The sequence below is a fragment of the Hyperolius riggenbachi genome, chromosome 11 (assembly GCF_040937935.1).
Source record: "Hyperolius riggenbachi isolate aHypRig1 chromosome 11, aHypRig1.pri, whole genome shotgun sequence".
In the NCBI taxonomy this organism is placed as follows: domain Eukaryota; kingdom Metazoa; phylum Chordata; class Amphibia; order Anura; family Hyperoliidae; genus Hyperolius; species Hyperolius riggenbachi.
Window position 1 is genome coordinate 179,281,571 of NC_090656.1, and position 11,546 is coordinate 179,293,116.

General features: G+C 39.0%; 1 protein-coding gene across 2 annotated transcripts in view; it reads left to right on the forward strand.

Annotated features, from left to right (window-relative positions):
* The window catches only part of TOX3 (TOX high mobility group box family member 3), a 176,085-nt gene extending 169,164 nt beyond the window's left edge, over positions 1–6,921 (forward strand). For both annotated transcript variants that reach the window (XM_068261419.1, XM_068261420.1), the window contains 2 exons: positions 1,411–1,491; positions 5,167–6,921. In XM_068261419.1, coding sequence (XP_068117520.1) covers positions 1,411–1,491; positions 5,167–5,895 — 810 coding nt within the window. In that variant the 3' untranslated portion in view covers positions 5,896–6,921. The remainder of the gene's footprint in view (positions 1–1,410; positions 1,492–5,166) is intronic.
* Positions 6,922–11,546: the final 4,625 nt, after the last annotated feature.

Here is an 11,546-nt window from a genome sequence, read left to right on the forward strand (position 1 = left end):
GACAGATATTCTGCAAGCTAATGCACATGTGCAAAGAATTCTTGCAGCCAGCTTTGTTTAGAATAGTATGTATGGACTGCTAGTTCACCATATATTGGCTACATTTCACGTACAATATGTTAGGAGTTAAAGAGTCAATTTAATTTACAGCACTGAATTCTATCCTTAATTGTTTCTCACCTTTTCTATAAAATAATGTTTTAGTATGTTTGATGCTAAAAAAAATTTGTTCGTGGGTAACTTTTGATATTACTTGTCTAAACTTAGTTTCAATGTTGTTTGCTTGTTGGATTCTTAAGACATTTTATTCAGATAATGTAAACAATGGACCAGGCACCATTTTATATACATGATGTAAGCAAAGGAGCAGGCAACATTTTATATAGATGATGTAAACAATAGTTCAGGCAACATTTTATATAAAGATGTAAGCAATGGATCAGGCAAGGTTACTTATGAGAAACGTTTTGTGAATCATCCACAGTGTGATCCAAGATTTCCTAATATAGATTTTAAATATGTGTACTGTAAGTATGAATATTAGATAGCTGAATTCTGATTTGTTAATATTTCTAAAAGTTAAATATTTTTTATATAAAGCTTATAGTTGAGCAGCTTTGTTATCCGTAGACTAAAAGTGTCCATTAATGGTACAATCTCACAAGCAGTCGACCACACGATTGATTTAATGCCGTTAATGGTGCCAATCAACAGCGAACGATCGTTCTATCAGTTGATACAGATTTCTAAATGATCCTGTTGGTCTGATCGTATTGCTTCTCTATTTCCCCTTAGTTAGTTGGCCATCCCATCAAATCCAGTTTATGAATGCCAATGCAATATGCAGTCATTCCAACCTTTTTGAACAAGATCTGAAAATTGTAATATTTCAAAAGATAAGACATTAAAGTGGACCTGAACTTTTGCACAGGGCAGAAGGAAACCATAGAGAAATGCATCTTGTATGTATTTAGAGAGTTTAGCCTGTCTAATTCCCCCTCATCTGTGAGTAATTGCAAGTTGTAATTTGGTCATTCAGCTGTGTCAGCTGACTGCCTCAGCAGAGAAGCTAATTGGATGATAACATAGGATGTTAACTCAGAATTTTAACAATGTCTGCTTCCATGAAAGAAGGACGCGCACACAATTCAGATTTATTGCAGGATTTATATCAGCTGTAAGAAATTATTTTTTTCTTTAAAGGTTATTATGCTGTTCCGTATCTTTTAGAGCAGAGAGGAAGTTGTGAGTTCAGGTCTACTTTAAACATTGTTAGTTTTGTGATTTTATTTGCTGTTTTATTCATTTGCATTAGTTGTGTTTTTAACATGCATTGGGAGTCATACTTTTTGATAGGTTCTAATGGAAATAAGTGTATTGCTTAATGACAATTTTTTGTTTTTCATTAAGGTGTACAAAAGGAAAACTGAAGCTGCTAAAAAAGAATATTTAAAGGCCCTTGCAGCCTACAGAGCAAGTCTGGTCTCCAAGGTACAGAACATTTAAATATGTGTAATGCTTCTAGTTTCTGTGGTCTAATATTCATATACTATGTCTAGTGTTACTGTGAATATACTGATGCTCAAACTACTAGGCTAAACCAAAATAAATCAATGAAAGAAAATAATCGAGTAGATTATTTAGAACTTATTGAAAGGGATTTTAAATAAAATTGCAACATTCTCAAGCAAGTGTATCAAACTAATGCAACAAAACTTGTAAGAAACTGCCTTTCCTGAGCTAGTTGGGAAAAAAAGAGCAATCAGACTAGTTTCAGAGTGATTTATTGCCAGTCAGAAATAATGTGGTCACAGCTCAGAAGTGCACAAGATTTTTGATAGAGTTCTCAGTGCAGTGAAGAAATGGATTTTATCCAATAGTGTAGTCTTCTGAGCTACCTATTAGTCTTTGTACTATCCTTATCCTCACGGCCCTAAAGAATGTAAATTTATCAAATGTGTATTATGGCTTGCATATTTTAGAGAACATGTGGCCTGGATGTAGTGTATTTATACTTAAAGGGTAATTCCACTTCAATAAAAAAAAAAATCTTGTAATATATTTTATCACTGCATTAGTCACTTTTTTGCTAAATGTTACTTAACCTCCCTGGCGGTATGCCCAAGCTGAGCTCGGGCTATGCCGCGCAGGAGGATTTCTCAGGCTCTGTTGGGGCTATTCGCCCCATTCAAAGTGCTGTGCACGCAGCCAGCACTTTTCTAGCCACGCGCACAGCTCAATCGCCGCCGCTCTGCGGCGATCGCACGCAGCGGCGGAAGAGGGCCCCCCCGCCAGAGCCCTGCTCTGCCCGGACCAATGAGTTCCAGGCAGCGCTATGGGCTGGATCGAGTGCGCCTGACGTCAGGACGTCGTCTGACGTCATGCCGATCGTCGCCATGGCGACAGGAGAAGCCAAAAAGGGGAACGCGTTATATACGCGCTCCCCTGTTTGCTATTGATGCCGGCGACGATCGCACTAGAGGGCCACATGCGCCCTCTAGTGGTGTTTCATGTAGCTACCACTCTGGTAACTTTACATGAAACAAAAACAAAAAATTAAAAAAAAAGGATTTTTGCTCATTTGGCAAAATAAATTAACCGCCAGGGAGGTTAAGGGACCCTGGACAGACCTGGGGCTTCTTCCTGCCCCCTGTAGCCTGTGAGGTCCCTCGGCATCCTCTGGGACCCCTCCTTGGTCCCGCCGGCTGCATTAGGCACGCAACTTCCGCTGAAGCCATGCGCATGTGCAATCTGTCCGCATGCTTGGCTTGATCACGCGCCCATCGCTGTGAGCGTTCTGATCATGCACACTTCATTGTTTTGAGAACTGCTCAGAACGCTCACAGCATGTGCAGTTATTCAAGACTTTGGCTGGAGTCGCGCACCTAATAGATCCGCCAGCAGGACCACGGAGAGGTCACAGAGGGACTTTACAAGCTATGGGGGCTGAGAGAAGCCCAGGTAACTTCACATTTCATTTTTAAAGTCTGTTCAGAGTCCCTTTAAAGATTGTTTTCAATCTCAGTTTGTAATGACTTCAAAGTAAAATGTTTTGTTCCCTTCCCAACATTACATTTTGCTGTTTTTTACTGCAACAACACATTTATTCCTTGTGAAGGAAGGGATACTTACTGTGCACACTCAACAGTTGGAGTAGTCAGTGTAATCTAAGTAACTATTGACGGTGATAAAAGGCAGCTTTTCCATTACAGCATATGGAAAGGAGTTGTACTTGCTAATTTGAGTGGTAAGCTTTAACTTCAGTACACAAAAGATAAAACTGCCATAAAGAGAACAATGTGGGCTAATTATCTGCCTCCAAGTCTGTAGACTTTACCTTAGTAATATCTCCAACTTTATTGGCTATGTCATGTTTCTAATATAAATTGTTTTAGTATTAAAGTAATAATACGGTAAACAAAGCAAATGTACTAAAAAACACTTATTGTACTGATATACAAAAATCACAGTTAATTTGGATGTCGCAAACTGGTTTCACTGTTGGCAATGGCTTAGGCCACATACACACATCAGACCATAGTCTTTGGAAAATGAAAGATCACAGACCAATTTTACCCCTTTCCATGTAGTATGAGAGCCATACCTACACAGTCTATTCTATGGAGCTGAATTCCACATCAGACAGAAATCTGTCTGTGTGTCTGTGTGACACGACTGTCCCCCTGTGGGACACAGAAGATATCCGCTGTGATAGTCTGAAGCCTATCACAGCCGATTGCTGTGATAGGATGGTTGGGGGAGGGAGGGAGGGCAAAAAAACACACATAATGTTTACAATAAACTAAACAAACATGCTGGAGGTGATCAGACCCCACCAACAGAGAGCTCTGTTGGTGGAGAGAAGAGGGGGGTGGAAAATCACTTGTGTGCTGTGTTGTGCAGCCCTGCAGCTTGGCCTTAAATCTGCAGTGGCTTATTTTACAAAAAAGGCCTGGTCTTTAGGGGGGTTTAACACTGTGGTCCTCAAGAGGTTAAGCCACCAGAAAGCAAGAAAATACTCAAAATAATTTTATACTACTTTTCACCTACTTCTTGGCACTTTTCTAGTTGAAAAGTGCTGGAAAGTTATTTTAACCACTTGATGACCCAGCCTTTACCCCATCCCCCCTTAAGGACCAGCGCTGTATTTGCTGATCTGTGCTGGGTGGGCTCTACAGCCCCCAGCACAGATCAAACACCAGGCAGAGCGACCAGATCGCCCCCTTTTTTCCCCACTATAGGAATGATGTGCTGGGGGGTTCTGATCGCTCCTACCTGCGTGTGGCTGGCGGGGGGCACCTCAAAGCCCCCTCCACCGCAGGATTCCCCCTCTCCCTCCCTCCCTTCCCCGGAGATCCGAGGCTGCACAGGAACGGATCTGTCCTGTGCAGCCTCTAACAGGCTCCTGCCTGTCATGTGACAGCGATCCCCGGCCGCTGATTGGCCGAGGATCGCTGATCCAGTACAACGCTGCTACTGTTAGCAGCGTTGTACAAATGTAAACAAAGTGGATTATTTCCGCTTGTGTTTACATTTAGCCTGCGAGCCGCGATCGGCGGCCCGCAGGCTATTCACGGAGCCCCCCGCCGTGAATTGACAGGAAGCAGCCGCTCGCGCGAGCGGCTGCTTCCTGATTAATTAGCCTACAGCCTGCGACGCAGATCTGCGTCACTGGTCCTGCAGCTGCCACTTTGCCGGTGCGCGGTCGGCAAGTGGTTAAATCGAAAAGATGAAAAAATATCTCCTGGGGGATAACTCAGGTGAAAAAGTGTACTGCATATGGCCCTATGTGCTAAGGTAGCCACACACAATAAAAAGACTTGATTTTACAGCTGTTAAAAAATATCAGTTCTTTCATTCGAATTGCATATGATTTCTTGATTTTAAAGATTTCCTCAGCAATTTTTTAGGAGTTGTCAAATTTTCCCATAATTGGGGAAACATTTCACACAGGTGTGTGTGTGTGATATATTGGTCAGATTTTTAAAGTGTTACAATCAATCTAAAAAATTGATTGCATTCCTCAATTTTTCTTTAAATCCTATATAATAAAAGTGGTTGTAATGGGATGGATTTAAAGCCTGTGTCTATAAATAGGTATTTATATATTCATAATAAGCAAATCTTATTCATTTTATGTTTTGATTTCCCTCTCTTTATATACAGGCTGCAGCAGAGTCTGCAGAGGCTCAGACGATTCGTTCTGTTCAGCAAACACTGGCATCAACAAACCTCTCACCTTCTCTACTTCTCAACTCTTCACTGTCCCAACATGCATCTGTTTCCGTGGCAGCCCAAAATCTCCAGCAAGCCCTCCCAAGGGCGATTGCGCCAAAACCTTTAAGCATGAGACTACCATCCAGCCAGATTGTGACTTCCGTCACCATTGCACCAAACATGCCCTCGAACATGGGATCTCCATTAATGAGCTCCATGGTCTCCACCCCCTCATCGCAAGTTAGTCCCTCCCTCCAAAGCCAGCAGCATCACCTCCAACAACTGCAGCAGCAGCAGTTGCAGCAAATGCAACAACAGCAGCTTCATCAGCACCAAATGCATCAGCAAATACAACAGCAAATGCAGCAGCAGCATTTCCAGCACCACATGCAGCAGCAACTTCAGCAACAACAACAGCAGCAGCAATTACAACAACATATGCAGCAGCAGTTACAGCATATACATCTGCAGCAGATGCAACAGCAGCAGCAGATGCAACATATGCAGCATCAATCTCAAATGTCTCCTCAGCAGCAGTCACCCGTCTCTTCCCAGGCTGGAGTTCCTTCCCAAATATCCTCCCCCATCCCTCATATCAGTAGTCCTTCTCCCGCATCCCAACACCACCAGCCATTGCAGACACAGACTCAAGTGCTGTCCCAAGTCAGTATTTTTTAATCATCTGGCCATCTGATTACAGATATATTCATCTTTTTTGAGAGAAGGTTGCAAGTTTGTAAATAATTTAAGTGTTATGCAGGAATGCATAACAGACCAAGTAAAAAATATTACATGTCTATTAGATAGGCAATAATGAACAATATGAACCTGTAACATATTTTAGTATATCCTCAAAGAAAGCTGCCCTGTTTTGTTTTACATGTGATTTTTGTTTTTAATTTATTGAAGCTTTTCCTAAAATATGTGAATTTTGGTGGTTTGGAAAAACCACAGGGAAAATCATTCACGTGAGCACGAACTTGGACACACACACATACTACAAGACCCTTCAAAAGGACGTCAGTGCATTGGCAGCATTGAAGAAAAAGCAGCTGTAACTACCTGTAAATCGATAATCATACACGTGCATTCGTATTTCAAACGCAGTCAATGACTTTTTGTCATTCGATATAAAATCACAAATTTTTGGCAGAAACCTTATTTTTTCATTTTTTTTTTATTATGTCTTTACTAATTTAAGAAAAAACAATCTCCTTTTTGACCAAAACTTACGTTTTAAACATATTTAGTGTCTTGGTGACCCAGCACGTTTAATTCAATCGGGAAAGCAAATGTGAATATACTGTGCTCAAGTGACACTTTTCTCATTTAAAACAATGTATTTTTCAAAGGGAAATGCACTTAATAAATGTATATTCTAAGAGATAAAGTTAACTAATGCTACAAGTGCTGTATGATCAGCAAAATATTTAAAAAACCGGTTCCCTCTGTAAGGTGTATATATTTTCATTCTGAGTTGTATGTTTTAAATAATTTGTTGTAATATGTTTTCATAAACAAGGCTTTAATGTAACACACTGGTTACAGATCCATTTACTGCTCATCGCTTGTTGTGTTTTTATGCTGTTTTATACTTTTTTATGAGTTCTGATAGCTGCAGTTAAGTTGTTTGTATTTTGCTTAACTGAAAGAAATGCTTTTATCTTGCGATAGAATAAACACGTTTCTGTAATAGTTTGCATGAAGGATATTTATTTTTTTGCACTGATAATTTTTTTCAGGATTTTTTTTGCTGTACATTTTCTGTTTAATTTTTAATGCCATGCAGCTAATAGATGACAAGATAACAGTTCATATGTTATGTCACACCAGAAGTTCAATGTTATATGTTCTCAGGTGGAAAAAATATATATATGAAGAGTTACCATTCCAATTGTCCAGTGATTTTTATGTCCCATCTAAACCTCTTAATTACACTACATGAAGGAGAGGACTGTTGCATGTATGGGTAATTGGCTAGATATACAGTACAATAAGTCCACATGTACTCAAGGCATGGTGAATGGGCCACTAAAATATATGAAACCTTTATATTTGATCCATCTAGGGGGAAGTAAATGATCAGGCTAGACTGAATGGTTTCTGGTGTGGGCGCCTCCTTCTCATGAATTAAAGTGAGCCTGCATGAAGTCTTTGGGGGAATTGCTCTATAAACTACTGCTTTCATTATAGAGTAGTTTACGTAAACTGTGGGCCTGATTTACTAAAGCATCCCCAATGAAGATATCCTAACTAGGGATGATCAATGATAAGCAAATACTTCAGAGTTTATGCAAATTGTGATGCTATATATGTGCAGCTTGAAATTGGACCAAACTGTTTAAACCTGCATTGGACTTGATTAGTCAATTTTCAAGTTGCAAACATTTGCATAAAAATGTACATACATTTGCATAAACTCGGACGTATTTGCATATCATTGCTCATCCCTAATCCCAACTAAAATAAACAAACCTGTAACTGTATTAATTAAAAATTGTCTACTGTTTTACTATTTTTCACCTTTAAGTGGGTCATATTGGTTCATTTTCAGGGTTACAGAGAGGCTTGGAGGTTTAGTGGCTCTGCGATTTTATGCAGCGGCTAAACCTTTTCTCCCTGTGGACAACTGAATGAGGCTGCAACCACTTGCCCGCTAATTAACTAATTTTTCAGCTGCCACCTATATGTTTAAGTCTGATCCAGAGGAGGCGTGTGGTCTTTTACCCCATAATAGAAAAACTGGAAGAAACCCCATCCACGTTTGCTGAATCACTTGGGACATCGCCACTGGACATGGTGGGAGGTCTCTGGAGACGTTCAATAAATCAGGCCATAAGTCAAATAAACTACATATTAGGCATTAAAAGGACACTGAAATGTGATCCTAAACTAGTTTAGAACAAGTTAATGACTGCTAACTCATCTGACAATTTGTCAGACTGTGCAGTGAATCAGTATCTATGTGAGCCTTTTCCATGCTGTGGGACATATCTTGTTCAATCTAAGTGGAAGTACCACTATCAATTTCAAAATCCCCCTTAATGTGTTGCTCTATATGGTTAAAAAAAACTAAATGCTACCCTAACGTTGGAATGCATTATGAAGGTAGTTGAGCACAATGTCACTACACAGTGCTGTCTGGGTCCAGATCTGTTCAACACAGCTATGCTCCTATATCCAGCTCTTTGGAAGTGGCTTTCCCAAGGACATATCTCTGATATGTACATTCGCCAGTAGTCCACTTTCCATCAAATTTTTAATCGTTACTATTTAGGTTTTTTTTAACCTTCCTTAAAGTATACTATGATTCCTTATCTCGTTACCACTTCTGAATATAGATGTTTTGAGGCACGCTTAGTGGAAAGCCTTTAAACATGGGTATGAAGATGATGATGGCTTTGCCAGGACTAAAAAGTACCAACATATGGGAGAACATGGATGATCCAATAACTGCATTTATTCAGTTGCTACAGGTAAAACTAAAACTGCTGTGGATATTACAGGTACAAAAATGTGTACAGGATGGCACATCTGGAATGAGTGTAAAAAAGGTCCATTATCTGTGAACAAAAGTGCCCCATGTTTCTTTGTGTCTCTTATTTGTCATCGTTGTCCTATAAATAATTATTTTGGTTGTAGCACAATACAACAGTTTGTATTACAAAAAGGCCATGACAATGTAATTCTGTGTATTTTCCTTTTTAAGAATATCTTCCTAATATTTTCATTTATTTCAGTAGTGGGAGCATATAACATAAATGTTTTGGCCATTAGAGTTGTGCTTAACAATTTCCTCCTTTTGGACATGGCTGCTACGTCCAAAAGGCTGCTGCGCACTCTCGCTGCCAATCGCGTGCGCTCCTGTGCCGCCGTCCGTTAGCCCGGAGATCAATGAATGGGAACGCAGTTTCCATTCATTGATCTAACCCCCATGTTAGAAAAATTGACGGCTTCTATGAGAAGCCCCGATCTTTCTGAGCAAAAAAAAAAAAAAATCACATCCTCCCTAAACTAAAATTTGGCCAAATAGTAAAACTACATCTACATTCAAAAGACTAAAAAAAGGGGGAATAAGACATATATTTGAAAAAGGGGGAAAAAGTTTTTATTTACCAATATCCTCATGTGGATATTGGTAAATAAAAGTAACTTTTTTCACTTTTTCAAATATGTCTTCTTCCCCCTTTTTTTTTTTTAGTCTTTTGATATTACTGGTGAAAGGTCTCAGACCTAGGGAAGTATATGATTCTTTAGTAATTTATAGGACCTAGACATGTATATTTACATCTACAGTCATTTTTTTTCCTAACACAATAAATTACAATTAAAATTTACTGTTTACCTCCTCTACAAAAAATACCCAAATAAAATTTCTAACTAAAAAAAAAATAGTTACCTAAGGGTCTGAACTTTTTAATATGCATGTGAGGAGGGTATTTTACTAATATTTTTTAAATTATAAGCTTGTAAATAGTGATGGACGCAAAACCAAAAAAAACAACAACTTTATTTCCAAATAAAATATTGGCGCCATTGTGATAGGGACATAATTTAAATGGTGTAAAAACCGGGACAAATAGGCAAATAAAATACGTAGTTTTAATTATGGTAGCATGTATTATTTTAAAGCTATAATGGCCGAAAACTGAGAAATAATTATTATTTTTCATTTTTTTTATTAATATTCCCGTTTAAAATGCATTTAGAAAAAGATAATTCTTAGCAAAATGTACAACCCAAAGAAAGCCTATTTGGTGGCAGAAAAAAAACATATAGATCAATTCATTGTGATAAGTAGTGATAAAGTTATTGTCGAATGAATGGGAGGTAAAAATTGCTCGGATGTATAAGGTGAAAAACGACTGAAGGCTTGAGTGGTTAAAGTGAACTTGCACTCAGAACATTCTGTCTTTGCGTATGAATGTGCTAACATTAGGAAAGTGCGTTCTCCAGTAGGACTTAAAGAGTTTGGATTAGGCCCATTTACCACATTTTTCTAATTCCTGCATGCTTGTCGTGCAGCTCAGCCTCCCAACTACCAGCCACAAATGCCTTTTGCCATCTGAATGGCAGCATTTGGTTTCACCAAACGTGTCATCATTTGATACACAGTGGTGTTACCCGACAGCAAAGAAACACAACTTGTCATGTCTGAGGGAGGCCACACTCAGAAAGATGGCCCATCATGGAGTTATATCTATCTAGTAAGCGACTGGCAGGTGCATGGAAGCTGACAACAGGTGGTTTATTCACCACTTTCAGCCTTAAGAAAGGGGCTGTATTAAGGAGAACAGCAGTCATACAGAGTGTACTCAGTAAGCTACCTAGTGGATCTACACTCCCTTCAATTCTACCACCTAAGACCTAGTCAAGGGTCAAATTATTTTTAGAAGTAAACCAATTAACCTACAGGTGTTTTTGAAATGGGTGAACAAACAGTGAGGTCATTACAGCATTACAATTCAACAGTGCTGCTTGTAACGAGAAAGGCTTAGAACAGCTATCTAAATTGATGTTTATGTTGTCACTGGGCAAAATTACCCTGACCTTCTGGCTGATGTCATGCCTCTGAAGCAGGAAGTGAATAGATATCTGCCTATCCATTGTTTAGGTAGCAGTATTGTTTTTTTCTAGTAGAGTTGGGAAGGGTTACAACCTGCCAAGCCTCCATATGCATCTCACTTCAGTTTTCCTTTGAGTTACAACAATGCTTTCAAAGACTGACAGTTAATACAAATGAAGTAATATGTCTTGTGACATATAATCCTTATGACCAGGCAAGGTAATTACTTTCATTTATGGCTTCTGTGATTGAACTTTACCACTGCACATTCTATCGTACCTTGAATTTGTCACGTTGTGACTGTGGGACGTTCATACTTCAATGAGATATATTTATTATATACCACAATCTACACCATTTTTAACTTCAATAATCATTTTTTTAATACTTTTATGTGCTATTGCACTATGGATGTGTCTATTGCCATGCTTGACTTTCAGCTGGAAATTTCCTCTGGCAATTATTCGCTATCTCTTGATGATTGTATCAGAAATTGAAGTTACTTGTCCAGTTCATTACGGTTAAAAGAAATCAAAGCAATTGTGCTGGCCCCAGCAAATGCTCTGATTTCAGATACTATTTTTTTTTAACTGAGCTGAGAAAACCAAAGGGATACTTTCTACCACACAACGCATACCATGAAGTGTGTTGGCATTATCTTTACCATCTCTGTATTTAAGTTGTATTTGTTGATGTTGATTTCTTGTGCACCTACATTACAGTAGGACTGACTATATCCTATTGTTGTTGTTTTTTGCTGTCC